The sequence below is a fragment of the Candoia aspera genome, chromosome 7, assembly GCF_035149785.1.
Source record: "Candoia aspera isolate rCanAsp1 chromosome 7, rCanAsp1.hap2, whole genome shotgun sequence".
Classification (NCBI taxonomy): domain Eukaryota; kingdom Metazoa; phylum Chordata; class Lepidosauria; order Squamata; family Boidae; genus Candoia; species Candoia aspera.
The window spans coordinates 31,139,973-31,157,766 of NC_086159.1; the positions used below are offsets into that span (position 1 = coordinate 31,139,973).

General features: G+C 39.3%; 1 protein-coding gene across 1 annotated transcript; it reads right to left on the reverse strand.

Annotated features, from left to right (window-relative positions):
- Positions 1–240: 240 nt before the first annotated feature.
- Positions 241–11,631, reverse strand: TOB2 (transducer of ERBB2, 2). Its single transcript, XM_063308288.1, has 3 exons — positions 11,320–11,631; positions 7,261–7,336; positions 241–4,634 (listed from the first exon to the last, which is right to left on the reverse strand). Exon 3 carries the CDS (start codon positions 4,546–4,548, stop codon positions 3,529–3,531), a length of 1,020 nt encoding a protein of 339 aa, XP_063164358.1. The 5' UTR covers positions 4,549–4,634; positions 7,261–7,336; positions 11,320–11,631; the 3' UTR covers positions 241–3,528.
- Positions 11,632–17,794: the final 6,163 nt, after the last annotated feature.

The following is a 17,794-nucleotide window of genomic DNA, read 5'->3' on the forward strand; positions in this document are numbered from 1 at the left end:
GATTTTAGCCTAATTAACAGGAACAAACCCAACTTGGGGATATGGAAACTAGACCATAATTTACTTACCATGGGGAGCATCTCAGAGAAAGAGCCAAGCTTTTCTTCCAAAAAGTTTCCACAGTCCTGCATACCACAGCACTATGTGGAACCATATCCATTTTCTAATCCAAAAACCAAGTCTTGTTCTTCATTCTTAAACATTCTTTATATGCTTGTACAAACAACAGGGACAAGAAGCTATTATGTATCATGCTTTTAATACAAACTTAAAAAAATCTGGAACAATATAAACTGTACAGATTTGATCAACCTTTGTTGTTTTTAACTAAATCTTTAGACATGCCAATGTTCTGTTCCAAAATATTGCACAACATTCTGAATACAAAACGCTGATTGTATTCCTCCTTTGCTAAAGAAAAAAAGAAAAGAGAATCCCACCCCCTCTGAATCCCTACTCAGTGGCCCTCTGCCTGTAAAAAACAAAACAAAAACAAGAAAACCAAAGAGACGAACAAGAACAGCATGGACCTCTGCATTAAAAAACATACATAATTCTGTCCTCTTTGTGTTCATCCATCCACTTTAGATCACATGTTGTTGATTCACTCTTCAAAAAGGGTCAGGAAGGAGGGAAGCGAGGGGAGAAAGGAGCTTTCACTGCTGCTTTTTTAAAATTTTCCTGAAAAAATATTTTTCTCTCCTCTAAGAAAAAATTTTGAAAAGAAAAGTTTCATTTTTTACGTTAGAAATATACATATATTATATATACCTCTTACATTTTACAAATGTAGCAAATTATTCAATATAAACAGACAACAAAAAAATTAACACAAACCCATAAAAATAAAAGTTAAAAAAAATTCTTTTTCCTTCCTAAGAAACCAGGTAAATTAGTGCAGGTCTTAAAAATAAAATTGAAGCCAAACATCTAACTCTTGAGACAAGAAGACCAAAAAAGAGGCCGTGAGTTTCACTGTTGTCAGCACTGGAAATGCTTCTGAAGCACAGTTATGTGTTCATTATGTGTTCCTTTAGGAAATAGAGGTTGGTCCCTCCCCCTTTCCTCCTTGTGCATGTAGACTTTTCAAAGAGCAACGAGTAGAATGAAGCAGTGTCAAACATTGCAAATCGCAAGTGCTAGTGAGGCTTCCTCCCTCCTATTATTCTAAACCTTAGAAGGGTATGTAATCCCTAAAGATGGGGCTTGTGGCATCTTTCTCTGCTACAGGAATAAACGAAGGAGATTATGCTAGGTGGACAGTCTCTCCCAGGAAGGAAGATGTGGTTCAAGTCCAGTGTAATAGCTAGGTAGTCTGCAATACACTCCACAGGGGTAAGTGGGTGGCAGTGGTACATTTAGGGGAAAGCATGAACAAGCTGTAAACCTAACAGTTTGTAATTCTCTTGTTCAGGTTTTTAAGTTTCAGCTGCATGCAGTTTCACCCTTTCATATTACTGTGCACTTTCCCTCTTCAACCACTGAGTACATCAGAAAACAGGCAGAGTGCTGGATATACTTTTAGTGTCCTCTTTCCTCATCCTATGAAAGGGGACGGAGCAAAGAAAGGACTCAATTTAGGGGCACGTTAAGGTATCTTACACATCAATCCCCATCAATCCCACACTGTACCTAAGCAGGAAACATTTCCCATAACTACACCCATGATATCCAACACATTAAAAATAGTTACCCTTCTCTGGAGGATAGGTGCATCTGGAAGTTAAGGCTGATAGACAGTCTAGCAAGGAATCCTTAATTTAGGTTGAAGGAGGACGGGGACTTAAAAGGTCAAGCTCTAGAAGAACATATTTTAGCTTATCTATTTGACAAGACTTTGCCAGAGAATTTGCAGAAGCAAGATTTAATACAATCCAAACTGAGCTGTAGAAGAGAGCATAGAGTGGAGGATGTAAAGTCTGCCCAAACAGAATATGCAATCAGTTTTCCCTCTTTCTAACTTCACTGCTCACTCAGTTAACTCCTTAAAAGATTGCTCAGTTATTACTATAGCTAGATAAACTCTGGGACTCCATAAGGCATAGATGGGGAAGGTTTCCTATCTAAGGCAAATTTTGTCAATTGGTTTGCAAAAAATATCAACATTAGAAGGCCACTATTGTCTATTTCTTCCTGGCTATCCTCTCCTGCTGAAAAAGGGAGAAACATAGAATACAATTGGGATTCCTAGCTCACCAGCAATAAGGAGAGACTCTACATTTGTATCAGTGAACACTTTCTACACATTCAAATCACATGGATATTCGATAGCAAGCCCACTTCATCCCCCATGCAGAGCCTTGAGATGGAACAACTTCAAGCTGGAACAGGTATGCGAGGTGCTCTTCCATACAAGAATACCTGATTCCTTTCAAACGAAGAATCGTAACATTTTTGGTCAAAAGTCCTAGAAGACATGAAATTCAAAGTGCAAACCCTCTTACCATCCATTCAGAGAGTAGCTTACACAATAACTCCTTCATCCCTGTCAAAAGTAGTGCTATATAATATTTGAAAGCAGGAAAACCATCTTTTCCATGAGAACTAGTAACCAAATGGTCAGCTATCAGAAGAGCTCAAAACCTGGCAAAACCCCCAAGCTGATTAATCCAGAGGAACATCAACAGATGCTGCTCAGGCACAAAACACTAGAAAGCCAACATTCACCCTTACTCTTGAATGAGTGCAATATACGTGGATCATTCTTTTTCACAGGTCAGAAGAGTTTTCATATAGAGTTCTGTCATTATCAGCAACTGGGACTGAGCTTCCCCAAGACTCCATCACAGTCCAGGCTTTTAAGAGGACTGGGGGAGAAGAAAAAAGGCTTGTAGGAAGCACGAGGCAAAAAACTGTCCCAGATGTTACATTATCCTCTAGCACTCTTCTGAAACTAGAGGAACTTCCAGGGAAATAATATTTTCACTGCAAGACCCTGTCATCACCAGTTAGCACAAAGACAAACTTTGTTTCCTGTTCTGCTACAGGAATACAAAATCTGAGAGTTCTAAGAAATGTAATTTATCCCACCATCTATGCCACTCATATATAGGAAAACAAACCACAAGTCTCCCCTAGGAAGTGCTTGAGATATTACACAACCAGAGGTATTTAATCATTTCCCATCCCTACCCTAGGCCACCTGAAAAGCTGAGAAAATTCAAGACATCTGGGTACGAAGAACATGACAGCACCTGAACAAGGCCATCCTTACAGCAAGCATATTTGAGGACCAGTTCCAATGAGCAGCATGGGAGATTAAATAAAGTGACTCTGGTTCCAACCACTGCTGGGCTAAGGATAGCCTCTTTCATTAAACATACAACAATGGGTAGGAAAGAGCACAGGATACAAGTTTTAAAAAGAATCAGTGCTTCAGCAGCGCTCCCTGGCATGACACAACAAGTTAGGGTTCATCTCTTTCCAAGAAGTTATATTTATAAGATTTCAAATATTTCTTAATTATTTTTCTCTCAGGTTTTTTTTTTTTTTTTGGAAGTGATTTTCCCCAGAATACTCATATGGTGGTCAGTTGGCCAAAACCACTGGCTGGAACGACTGGCTGGGATACTGCATGGCATTCAGGTTGTAGCTGAGTCCTTCCACAAATGGTGTCTTCTCCAGAAAAAGGTTGTTGGTGCTTCCACCAAAAACCTGAGCCATGTCAAAGCTGCTGCCACCACTGGCACTGAACTGTGATGCAGGAGGGATGCCACCAGCCTGGTTTTCAGTGGCTACACCATCAAAGAAGAGGCTGCTGGCTCCTGGTGATCCACCATTGTAAACAAACTCCTTGGCATTGGGGGAGAGTTGAGACTGAGGCGCTGGGCTGCCCCCAATGAAGTTCAGAGAATGCATAGACAGGGAGAGGCCTTTGTGCTTCAGCAAGCTATTGGTGGGTGAACGGACCAAACGTTGCTGCTGCTGTGGAACCCCTGTACTACTGGTGCTTGCTCCAGCTCCTCCACCTTTCTTCATCTTAGTTGAGCCAAACTTTGTGGCAGCGAATGTGGCAGTGGTAAAAGTAATTGGCTGAGCAGATCGTGGGATGAATGTAGGGCTAGGTGACTGACCAAAAGATGGAGATGGAGAATTAGACAAGGAATTGTCCTGGCTTCCAATAGGTACAAACACCTGTGCATCAGGATTGAAACTGCTCTTGATCTCCTTGTCCAACTCAGCTGCGCTGCAGCCCTCACTGTCATCCAGATAGAGGACCTTGACTGAACCTTTCTCACCAATTTGGTAAGAGACCTCAAATGGATCAATCCAAACACTCAGTTCTTCAGGGACATTGGCTCGCACATCCTCTACAGCCAGTCCACTCCGCTTGGCTGCCATTTCCACTACAGGGTCCACAGTTTCTCCAATGTGAACACAACGGTAGCCAGAACCTTTCAGAGGCTTCTCTGGGTACCAGTGGCCTTCATACTTCTTTTTAAGCAGCCTCTCTAACTCTTCACCAAACAGGTCAGCTCGCCTCCGTGGAAGCTTGTTGTACAGATATGAGATGATGAAGTTCAGAGCAACTTTGATCTCTAGATGCATACTCCCTTAACAGCAAGCAAATTAGGGCAGTATATTAAAAATAGACAAAGGATACAACCATAGACGGATTTTGGCTTCAAACAATCCTGGAAAAAAGAGAAAATGAAGAGGAGGAGTGAGTATGGTATATTTAATATTGTTGCACAACAATAGTTGTGTTTTAATTAGCTAAAGCAATTGCCACGTATTAAGTGGTATGTAATTCCAGAGTGATTGTTATGGTGGACAAAATCAAATTCTTATATGGGTTGTATCACCAATAAGGTATTAAACAATTTCACTATTTTTCAATCAAATGTACAGCCTGTTTTAAATAAATTTTACAGATTTTTTGATCTGGGACAAAAAGTGATTTAGAAACCAGAAAGTAAGTACAAGTATCCTGAGTGTAATCATTGGCACTACAATTTCTTTCTTCTACAGGGCTATCTCCAAAGTCAAGCTGTTAAAAAGATTTAAGTCATACTTTCTCATGTGCCAAGTATTATTTATCTGACATTTTGAAACCAGGGCATCTGTAAAAGAATAAAATGTGTTGATTATAATATAGAATACTACCATATCCTCTATTAAAATTTTAACATGTGTGTGCACAGCATGCATAGTAAAGTTCTAGGGTGCTTGCATTTTATGTACATGCAAGTGTATATATTCACATATGCACATGTGAATATATAAAATTACTGTACTGAAGAGAGTCTTTTAAGTGATCTAGCTCAAATCCATGATCCACAGAATAATTGTTGTCCTCTTTTGTTTGTGGAATGTTGCTTTCCCATTGTCCCCTTATACTGGCTAAGCATCCTTCAACATTTTAATGACTTGTTTTCTACAACATTAATTGTATTGTTTCGCCTCATCTGAAAACATTCCAGTTTGTCTTTGTACTTCTTAAAATGCAGCTTCAAGAAGTGAATACAAGTCTTCCAGGTAAGAGCTGACTTGGACAGAAAAGATTCGAAGTTCTACTTCTCATAATCTGAAAACTATAGCTCTAGCTTCCAAGAAATAGGTACCTTAGCCTGTATCAATTTTGTCTGCATTTATTTAAAAACTGGTTTTGCATTTGTCTTAATTTCATTTTGTTAAGTTTTTACCCAATTTCTCATACTACTTTCTTCAAAATATCAAAGAAGCATCCTTTTTCAGTTTTATATAATAATAACAACAGCAGCAACATATTAAACTTGTATGCCACCTGTCACTCTATGACTGGGCTGATCCATCTGTGTCTGTCTGTCTGTCTGGTTATATGGTGCCTTCAGACATACATGGCATTTAACATTGGAGCAGTCTGTTCTGTACACATACAAATGATATAAATAAGCACATTTACTACAACCATCCGATTTATGGTATGTTGATGTAGTGAAATTACTTGTCTACTCATAATGATAGACCTGCCTTCTGGATTTCAGATACTAGCAAACAGTCATAGTACATTTAAATTTCATTTTAAGCTACTAGAGAATAGCAGTTCAATACATTCTGAAAGAGATAAACTGAGAATAAATGTTGCAATTGTGATGACTTCCATCCTTGATGTTATAATACCAAACAATAAAAGATTTGAAACAGTTTTTCCTTAACATCATTTCATATAAACAGAAAACAGTATTTTTTTCTTCCTGGTGAGGAATTAACAAGTACCTACTGGTCCCAAGAATGTTCAATCAAGTGGTCATTTTTAAAGATGCAGATAATTGTGCTTTTAATCTGTGTTTCTGTGTGGCATCCAGACCATTTTAAAGACTTTTCTTAATCCTTCTCTTCCATTTTGGGGGTTAGACTGCAAAATAATTTGCTGTGTCTTTCAATAGTACTTCAATCCACACTGTTTCACTCTACCCAATAATATTCTAAGTGCCTAGAAATGGTACAGAAGCTTATTTAAATTGAAGGTTGTATTATCACCAATTTACTTGCAATGCAACAGTTCCAGTTTTTAATTGGCACCTTAGTCAATAGACTCCTTTGAGTCCACTATAACATATATACAAAATATTCCAAAAATGAATACTAGAGTTGAATTTAATGATGCGCTACAAGATTTCTTCTGATATACTATTTGGTGCTCAGAAGCTAAGTGTCCTCTGGAAACCTGGGACTAGAACAGCATTAGAGTGAGGAACAGGAAGAAAAACTACCATCTTGTTCAGCCATAATCTCATTTTTGGAAACCTGCACCAGCATTTCTGCCAATTCTAGTTGCAACTGCATTTGTGTACCAATACCTGAAAGCATATTAAATGGTGTGGAAAAAGCACATAATACAAGGTGACGTATTTAATAAATCACCATCTCTTACGGTAAGCACACTATGAAATTTCCCACAGAATAGTAGTCTGAAACAGCACCCTTCAAAGTCAGTTCAATTCTGAGAAAAATGGGTAAGGATGCATGCTCTAGTGCCATCCCTTCCAACCTGACCTCCTAATATTTATGGAAAAAATATGCATGGGAACTGTACCTGTGATAAGCTAACCTATGTTGTATTATTTAACATCATAGGGAATGTTGCGTAATCAGGTGTATTGTTGTTTGTTGGACAGAGATAGACTGATTGGCAATATATCCTCATCTTCCAGTAATTAAAAGATTTAACACCTAGAGACTGCTAAAGGGATTAAATAAATCTATGGAGAATAAAATGATAAATGGCTATTAAATTGAGAATGTTATTTGCTATCTCCAGGTTAACATGAAGCATACCTCTGATTATCAGCTGCTGTGAACCAATGAGAAGAGGGCCGCCCTCATGTCCTGTTTGTGGACTTTCCATAGGTATCTAGTTAAGTCATTGTGGGAAATTAAGATATTAGAGAAGACAGGTCTTTGTTTCAACCCAGCAAATCTCTTACAATTAAAATATAAAGCAGAGCTTGGCATCAAAATGTAAATGGGAACATATCTACAGGATTCTAAAAATTGTATACTTCAAGTGTTACTGCAATTAATACAGAAGCTTGTTCTAAATAATTCCATCTGAATGGGGATAACCATGAAATGATTTCTGACAGCAGAGCCCAATACCTCAGAGTTTGTATTTCAGGAGCGACTAGACTATGATAAGCTATATCAAAGCTATCTGAATATGCCTGTTTAACCTGGGAGGCAAGACCAACTAACACTCCAGCTCAACAAAATGGTTGTTTCTGTGTGCTGTGAAATTATTGTTTTGAGAAACTAGAACAGGGAAGTAACTTATGATTGTAAAAGATCTTTCATTTTTAGGCCACAAGTCTATGATTTAGAACATGCATACCATAATTTATGATTAAAGAGTTATGCTGCCAATCATCCTAAAGAAGTGTACAAAAAGAAAAAATGTTACTCAGAAAATACTGTTCTGGTTTGCCAGTTTCTCAAGGACAGAAAGCAAATCACCTTGCAGCTCACTTCTGAGTAATTACGGTTAAGTCCCTCCAGATTCAAAAGGGCTTACTGCCAAGTAAATGTAATGAGAACAGCAACATTTGGATCTAAATAATCAATTTCTCTTCTAATTTAGACATGTGCCTTTTTAAAAAAATTATGTATTCTTTTAAAAACTGTAAACCACCCAGTCTTTTTACAGTCTGGTGGTCTTGAAAACCAAGAAATAAAAATTAATAAACTACACAATGATCTATTAACAGTATTAGAGCAAGTAACAGGAAGGCAGCAAGTCAGATCAGCACAAGTCACTTGGCATTATGTTTCCAGCCACAGATTCAACGGTTTTATTTTGCTTTGACTTTTTTTGAATAGAATGTTGGCTTCTCATCAGACTAAAAGTACCAAGAAATATGGTTTTTTTAAGGAACCCCCTCACAACATGATACATTTTAGAATATTCAATTATAGAATCAAAAATTTACTAAATATCAAAGAACTAAATATCTAACTAAATATCAAAGAAGATTGTGTGAAAAATAATGCCACTGCTTTATTAGCAAAGTAAGCTTTACATTCATTAGAATCTTTTAATCCTTAAGATTGTTAATTTGGTAACACATACGACAACTACAAGGACTAACACAGAATGAAATCTTTGGTTTTCTCTACAGAGCTTCATTAATAAGATCCAAATTATTTCAGAATTGCCAATTATCTTGAGAACATAAAAGGTAAGTTGCAATTTATTCTGCATGTGGCAATTATATCCATAAGACAACTAATTAAATAACAATCTCCATGACATTACCCAATGATTTTGCATATAAACACTGTTAAGCTATACTTAATTTCATTTAAGAGGAGTGTACAGTTGACCAGTCATATTGAGTAAATACTTTAAACAAAAAATATTAGACTTTTGTTTTTTTTTAATATACAGCAATTATTAAGAGTAGCTGTTAGGCTGATGATCAGGAGTACTTGAAATAAAACCTACACTGACCAATTAAAAAATATGAATTCCTGATCAATTTGTTATATATATGCTTGCAGGCGACACTCTAACAGAACAGGGGCCTTTGGTTCAAGCCACCCATCACATAAATCCGCTATTTCCAGAAACTCTGTATCTGCTTTAATGGCTACGAAGAATGGAGGGGCGAATCCTTGAAACGTTCACGACTGCACGACCTAGGGCCTCTTCTGTCAAAATCCCTTGCCCCCGTAGGCGTTGTCTGAACAAATCACCTCGTTCCCAGGCCTCCACACGCGTGCAAAGTTGATACTGTTTTCTTCGGAGGGACCTACCTTCACGATCGGTCTCCGCTGGCCTGCCCGCCCCTCCCCCTACCTAAGCGCGGTTGCCAAGATTCGCTTATAAAGCCTCCCTAATGACCCTACCTCTGCAAACATTTTCTTGGTCTCCTCCCAATTCGGGTGTCCACGAAGTTGTACTACCCCATGAGCAAAGCTTCTGTTGCAAAATGGAACGCCCGAGCAAGTGACCCACTTTGCCTTTTAACTACCCTTCTCAATTTGCTTTGCGCCAAAGCTGGCCCGGACAAGCGCCTGCTCACCGAAGCCGTGTAAAATTTTCCATGGCGCATGCGCCCTTTGCGCTCTATTGCTCAACTCCCCCCCCCTGCCATTTCGTATTTCATCTAAAATAACCGATTTCTTCTCGCCCTTTCTCCCCTGTGCGGAAAAGCATACGGGCAGGAGAAGGGCGACTGAGGAAATCTCAGGCATTTGGCAAATCACAGCAGCTCCCACACCCCCGACTCTAATCTTTCATCCCTCCTTTGCTAGAGGCCCGTAGGAAGAGGTCTGCCCAACACCCAGCGCAATCCTGTTTACCTGGAAGTAAGCCCCAGGACGAATCCTTTCCCTAACAAACCCCTCTAGGCTTTTAAACGCGGAGGCAGGGCAGAAGGACTCGAGATGTAGCCTTCCCAATGCCTTCCTTGGGGGAATAAAAGCCACTTGCCACAGAGCAAGAGAGCTTCTTCGCCGGCCCTCTCACGGAGGCTTCCGTTTCGCCCACGAAAACGTCGAGGTACGCTTGTGCCCTAAGCCCCCTCGTGCTGATTAAGGGGAGCAGTACAAGCACGCCTTTTCAAAGCCCACCGGAGGCCAAAAAAGGGTCTAACAGAGAATGTGACCGAGTGAAGGTTATTGGGACCTGACCTTTACCGCCTGGAAGAAACTGGGGACAACCCAGCTCCCCTAGGAAGGTTGGCCGAGCTTTCTTTAAAAGCCAGCCTGCTTAACCGATTACCCCCAACTCCCTTCGGGGCTTAAAGGGACGCCCCGCCTCCCTTTTTCGGGGAAAAACAGTTAAACAACCCAGGGCAGCGCGGCGTCCAAGGCGCTGCTTAGGCCCCGGGATCTCTTTGTGGCCCAAAGGGAAGTCCCGAGTCTAATTTACCTCACGAGCTGAGAATCGATGGAAGCCTGAAAGTGCACTTTTGACATCGAGAAAGTACTGTTGCAGGAACGACTACAGCTATTTCATTTCACTGACATTCCCCCTGCACCCAATTCTTAAATCACCGAGGAGAGAACAAGTTTACCCCACTTAAGCCTTCGGGCGGGGGTGGGGAACCCGCATCTTATTTTTTTTCCCTAGGTTTGTGTTTGTGACACATGAAACCATAAGGAGGCGGCGGGGAGAGAAAGCTCGAGTATAAAAGGGATGGAACCATTTTTTAGACAAAGGTGCGCTGGCTACTGAGCCGGATTAAGCTAAATAGAACGAAATAAATTCCCTTACTCGACCCCCCATTTTCCATTGTACCCCTTCGCCCCACCCCCTCCATTATTTGGCATTCACTACCATTTACATATCCTTAAAAGAAAAAGCGAAGGATACAGGTTCGTCCGCGGTATTTCTCTTTAAACTGAAAGTCTGTTTTATAGGGATTTCTTTTAATAGTCCGATCACGACTCCAATAAAATGAAAGACAAAATGGTGAACTGGAGTCTTTTCAATCGTTCAAGCCAAATGGCTTTCAGCCTTCCTCCTCTAAACCAGTAATATCAGCAATGTTGCTGGGTCTAAGAGAAACAATATTACTAGAAGGGAAGGTTTTCTTGTAAAGGCAGAGCCGTTCTCCCCTAGGGAGCCATGGAGGGGGGAGCGGGCGGAGAAGGAACCCCCGAAAGGACTTCTCAGAACCCGACTTGGAAGATCGGCGGCTTCTGAAAGACGCTCCGATTAAATCGCCCTTTAAAGGAGTCGTGGGGAGAAGCAAGCCTGAATAGGAAAGGGGGTCGGGAAAGCAACCTCGGTCAAAAGAAGCATTCTTCAAACAGAAATGTAAATAGTATGCCTATGGAGAACACTCGATTATATCCACCCTCTCCCTGTTCTAGCCATAAGCGTTCACTTACTTTTTTTCCTTTTTCCTTTTTTTTTTTTTCAGCACCAGGAAAGGTGGTTTGGTGGCTTCTTTTTCTTTCCAGGTATTTCTTGGGAGTTTCTTTTTCACAAAGCGCTGATGTGGTATATATTCGATATATATTTTTAAACTGTACGGATGCTATTTCGATAACTTCTCCCCCCTCTACAGGCCAAATCAGAAGTGGGGTGAGAGGATATTGATTGGGGAGCCCCCTTCTTCCTTCCTTTCCTCCCTCCGCAGGGAACCTGAAGCCACCCTCTCCCTGGCCCAAAGTGAGCAAAGTAAATGAAAAGTTTCACCCTTAGCAACCCTGCGCAAGGATACTCTCTTCCACACCCAGGGTGACGCGTCTTGCAAAGGACAAGGAAGGGGAGGAGAGGGAGGGCGGGCCGGAACTACTTCCCCAACGTCGGTTTCTACTTAACCCGCGACGTGCCGTGGGCTTCGCTCTTGTTGCAAATGTTTGAAAGCCGATGAAAGAGGAAAACTGATCAGTCGCTGCAGCGATTGTTTTTGTACTGTGTTATTGAATTAATCCCCTTCATTATGTAATTCTAGTGACTCATATTTTTGGCATTAATTTGTAGGTAATAAGAACAAATCAAACATTTGAAGTAGATTAGATCCCAGTAACTTGGTAGTATAATTGGGCCACCTGTAAGAGGTCTCAACCTTTTACCTTTGTTCTAAGTTACTTCATCAGAAGTAACCACCAATTGCTGGTTCTGTATAACAGTCCCAAATGAAGACTAAGACTTTACCATTCCCCTTTAATGATGACACATTTGCATCACAGAAACGTTCCTAATTTTCCACTTTAACAAGTGGACAGTTGGTAACTTAAAATTTAGTGAATGTGAGTACAGTACAGAATAGTGGTGGTAGTTCAGTCCTGGTGGGGTAGAGTTAATTTATACAGAACAACCCTACATTTGATAGGTAAATACTGTAAATGGGCCTTTGGCAGCTTCCCAATGCCTTGCATATAAAATGCAGAATCTTATGCAGGCTGATCTTATCTATACAAGTGCATTTGAATGAAAACTTATGGTTTGGTGGAGCCTGCCTCATTAATAAATTGCAGTCTTAAATCTCTTACATACAAAACAGATGCTCTATCAGCTACTCTTGTTATCCATTCAAATTTAGATCCTTGTTATTGTTAGCTCCACACCAAACTCAGGGAGTACCTGAGTTTCAAGGCAACAAAATGATGTCTCAGAAATCTAAGCACTAATATAACATCTTACAAAATGGCATGCTAGTGCTCTAAATATATTCAAGATGGAGTGGAAATTACAATGATAATGCTCATACTAGAATTAAAATTGCAAATAGAATTACTATTTGCAATTTATTCAACAACTTCTTAAAACAGGTTATTCCTAAATGCAACTTACTCATGCTAATTTCCAAAAATAGAAGGATGTTTTTCCTCCCATTTCTATAATTAGTATTGAAGAGATTATTTTAAACAGTAAAGTAAGGACTACACAGACATAAGCAAGTGGCTTAATTCAGTCATAATGGTCAGGTTGTTCTCATCTTTTCCTTTAGGTCCCAGCGCCTATTTCAATTACATTTACCCATCCAAAGGAAAACTACCTACATGTATTATTTTGAAACAGTCCAATGTTGCATTATTTATTGCCTGGGTGTTATTTCTCCAAACAACCCCCACATACACAGAGGCCATCCTGAGGTAAAACTAGCCAATGGTGATTTAAAAAAAAACACAGGAATCGCAGCTCAAGAAAGCTTATGCCTTTTAATAAAATTGTTACTCAGATTTTTTTAATTACCATAAACTACATGACTCTCTATGACGTAGCCAATAGTGAGTAGAAGACTTTCAAACTTTTCCAAAACCTTCCTCAGTTCCTCTCCGACATCTGCATGTGGCAAACATCTGTCAACGAACCCTACTTTCACCCCATTTCTGAAGAAGTTCTGCAAAAAAGGACATCTCTTTGAACAATATATATGCACCCCTAGGAGAGAAAAGAAGGACTGCTGTTCTACCCCTGCCCAAAGTCAGTCCCAACAGACCTTGCTAAATCTGCCCATTGTTAATTTCCCAAAGAGAAGGGGCACAACCCCAGTGTCCACTGGCTGTTATTTGAGAGTTTGATGGTACCACGTCCTTGAAGTCTACTATTTCGTGGAGATCTGAACTTTCTTAAGACAGACCGTAAGGCTTCCGATGTACGAAGCGGACTTTGAACCTTCCCTCAGCAGGGGTTGGGGAGGGCGTTCAGTGATAATGAAGGCGAACTGGCGGCTCCGCGGTGCTTCTTTTGCCCCCTACACGGCTGGAGGGACATCTCGCCTGGCCCTGAAAGCGGGACTGACCCTAGCTTTCTCGATGACCCATGTCCTCCAAACGGTATCGTCTCCGAAAACTGGTTACGTTTACGGAATCGGGGTGTGTGTGTGTTTCGCCTCTCGACCAGTTTAATTTTAAGCCAGTTAGTTAATCTTCATTTCTATGATCCCTCAACTTCGTCGATTGCGCTCGACTCGCTCGTGGAGCTCTCCAAAACAGTACATTGTCATAGCATAAAGGTTGCGCGTAGGCCTTCAGATCTTCTCACTTACTCCTCCGCTTAAAACACGCAGCCTGCATTTTTAACCCCAGTGCACATATTTTACTGCTTATTTTCATCTCTAAAATGCTGGAGGATATGCAAATCACCTCACATCCCCTAAACAAAACCTCACAAGACACGGCTGTCAGATGGCATTTTAACTATTCATGGAGTACATTTCCCATCGCTGAACTGTGAGTGCGAGTCCGCATGATTAGGGACTATTTCCTCATCAGTGCGCCGGCGCATCGTCCTTGTCAACGTAACTTCAGACGCAAGCAGCGAGCTCGAGAGAACAGCCTGCAAGGCGTAGAAGCGCACGCAGTTCTAAAAATAACAACAGTATGATAGCAACAGCCTTCCGATTGGCCAGAGACGTGAAGCCTTCTGCAGATTGGTCTCTTGGTTTAACCAGTGGCTAAAAGATTTTCCTATGTGTGCACGAAGAATTGGGACGGCTTGAAGGAGGTTCATGGGAAGTGTAGTTTTTGTTAAAAGGAGGCCTGTCAAATAAACAGTTAAAAGCAATACTGGACAAAAAGGTGAAGCTGCGCTGTTCAAAATGAAGGCTACACAGTATTTTATCTCTTTCTACTGACCGACGTCTATATTTTTCTTCAAAGATGTTTCCATATTAGAGCATTTTGTGAGCTGGATGTAAGAGAGACTTAATTAACTTATTTTCCAGTGCTAAAGAACATGGAGCTCACCTGGTTAATCCTATTCGTTGGCATGTTTCACAGATTAAGGCAGTTTAGTCCAACAACCTGACTGTTATGCTTGGGAGAAAACTCTTCTCAGTTATGTTGTACTACTATTTCTTTTGTGGTACTTATGAGCATGGAATGAATGACCCAGATATCCCATCTAGTATTTAATGCAAAGCTAGTTTTTTTCAACATAGGCCTAAATCAAGGAAAAAAGATATTTTTGAACATTATTTACTTTTAAATAAAACTTCAAATACTGAAAAGTAATTTCCACTGAAAAGACCCATAAGTGTACAAAAGCCCTTAATAGTTTTCCCAACTGCATTAAGAGGTGAATCTTAACTATCCTTCCTTGGAAGCCCAAATCAAAAACAGGCTAGTACAGTACTTAATTGTAAAGTGGTAATTCTAAACATAGATAGCTGAAAGTAAGTCCCAGATTAACTAGGCTGAGCTCCATGCTCTTTTGCATTGGAAAATAAGTGAGTATGTCTCTTTTGCATCCAACTTAACAAAATGCTCTAATATGGAACTATACATTGCTGTATACTGGATTATAGGTTAATTAAAATGAATTGATACATCACAACTATCTATATAGATATGGGATAGTCCTCTGTATTATTAAAATGACATTTTTAAATTTAAAACTTTAATGCAACTGGTCACTAAAAGGTATAACTTGAAGTAATGTGTGTTTTCCTGTGCTCAGCAGCTCAACTTGATGAATGGTGAAGCTCAACATTAAACAACAAGGAATTTATTCAATGAGAGATAAGAATATTTGCTTTTCTAGACATAGAGTATGCAATTTATAATTACGATCTATAGTCATAATTACAACCCATAATTTATAATTAAATAATTTATAATAACAATCCATAGTTACTCTCCTAAATTGAGACTAGATTGCATCCCATATCGTTAAAGACACATCCAAGTCCCATTTTTCAAATCTAGTTGTCATGGTATTTAAGGGTAAAATTAATTATTTATGTTTATGTGAAAAAAGCCATATATTCTCATTCCAAGGAACATAAGAATGCAGACCAAGAAGGCTTTCTTTTTTCCGAGTATATAATGCATCATTCCACCATACTTATTTATATTTATAATGGAACTAGGTAAGGATAATTAGGAAGACAGATCATAGTGGTAAATATTTTCAATTCATAAATAGTATATTAACAAATCCAGTAATTCCTTGCTTTATTGGAAGTAAACTGCTTTACATAGATAGGTAAAATTCCAATGTAATTAGCTCTGAAATTTCCAGATATTTTAGTATGTTTCTAAATAGTATGAAACAATGGGAATTACTCATAAACAAACATGTAAATCCAGACGTTAATATAGTTACTAGTATTTACCAGTAATACGGTAATACATTTTTTTTCTTAAAAATTCCAACATAAAATGGAAGTCTGATATAATTGAAAAAGCAGTTTTGAAAATTCAGTAAACATCACATCAAATGGCACCTACTGAACAATTAGAAGAAAAGGAGTAAGAAAAACAACAAACACCCTTCTATCATAGTAGTTTTAACTCCAGGAAAGATTAGTCAGTCTATAATCGGCTGTAATTAGCACTTGTTCATCATCCTTCACGTCATGTCAGCTGACATTTAAACCCAAAGGAAATGAGTTTTTTCCTGCCTGTCAAATGAAAGGTGCCAAGCAGCACTTATTAAATCACTTTGAAGTGCAAAACACAACTTATATCACAGAGGTATGGTTATTAATTGCAGGGGCTCCTGCAGTTTAGACATTTGTAGTCCTATGGCCAATTGTAACAGAAGCAGCACAAGTTGTTCTCACTGGATCAAGAAATAATTCCAATCAGTACATTAGTTTTATGTTCACCTTGTTCAGGTGATTTAGTGCTTCATGACTCACTTGCCCGTTCTCTTGTTAGAAAGATTTAATTGGTTACAGACAATTGCTCTCCTGAAATGCTTGATAGGGCAAAATTTGAGAAACAAATGAGAGACAAGGCATCTGAATTTAAGCTAACCACATAACCATTGCATATACTATTCAGAAAGATGATTAGGTGCATGTTTAAGTGATTCAGATAATCACTAATAGGCCCTTTCATGTCTGCTCTCATGATCCAGCCTCAGCTTAATAGTAATGACTCCATCCTGATCTGGACAAATACTGCAGTTTTCAGCCAGTTGTGCACACCCTTTTTATGTAGAACTACTATTTGTGCAAGGCATATATTGACAAGGGAACCCAATGTATACAAAACATATCTTGCATATTCCCATTGCAATGAATGAGAACTGTAGAAATCACTGTTTTGCAAAACATCCATTAGTTACAGTAGACACCTGACAAGATTGTCTTCAGATCACTTGTTTATTTTACCACATATTTTACCACATTCCACTTGGTAGTTCCCTTCTAGTTATGACTGAAGTCCTATGAAGAAACTCATTACCCCTTAACATGTGAAGTGCTTTATAATACCTATGTGATCTCATTGCACTAAATTCTAGCTGTCCAAAACCTGCTGCAGAATTTTCCAGTATTAGTTCATGGTGAAATCGCAACAGTTTCTGTATACCTCTACTTTAAAAAGACCATCTTTTGCCATCTGCCTGATCTAAAGCCCAAAGAAAGTAGGGGCATTTCTAAAGATAGTCCAGCTGCATAAATCAAATGATGAATGAGGTTTCCAAATTCTTTATACAGTGTGAAAACCAATGCTTCTGTTTAGTATTTTTATGTATTTCTACTTACTGCATGATCACAAAATACATGCAAGAGAAATAATAATTAAAAAATCCAGCATAGATCATCTATTTCAGAGCTGATCCCTAAAATTGTTATATTCCAATGTGACCATAAAAAGGAACCTAGGTAAACCAATATACCTGGAAGGGAAGTGGGGAGGAAAGAGAGTTAGCGGGTACAAATGGGCTTAAGTTAACATGGTTCAGGTTGTGAGGGGCAAAAATGAATTTGGCTTCCTTCATGGTGTATTCCTGCTTTCTATATTTATGTTCTACCAGAGATTACTGATGATTATTCACTCATTTGGACTGAAGTAAAACAGTCCACTAGGGAATATTGTAATAATGATAAAATCTGTCCTCTGCAAGGGAGATATACCCCTCGAGAGATTCTTGCAGTGTATGTGTTCCTCCACTTACATC

What these genes read in the sequence shown, in the direction of transcription:
- TOB2 (XM_063308288.1), bottom strand. Translation starts at nt 4,548, where the DNA reads ATGCATCTAGAGATCAAAGTTGCTCTGAACTTCATCATCTCATATCTG.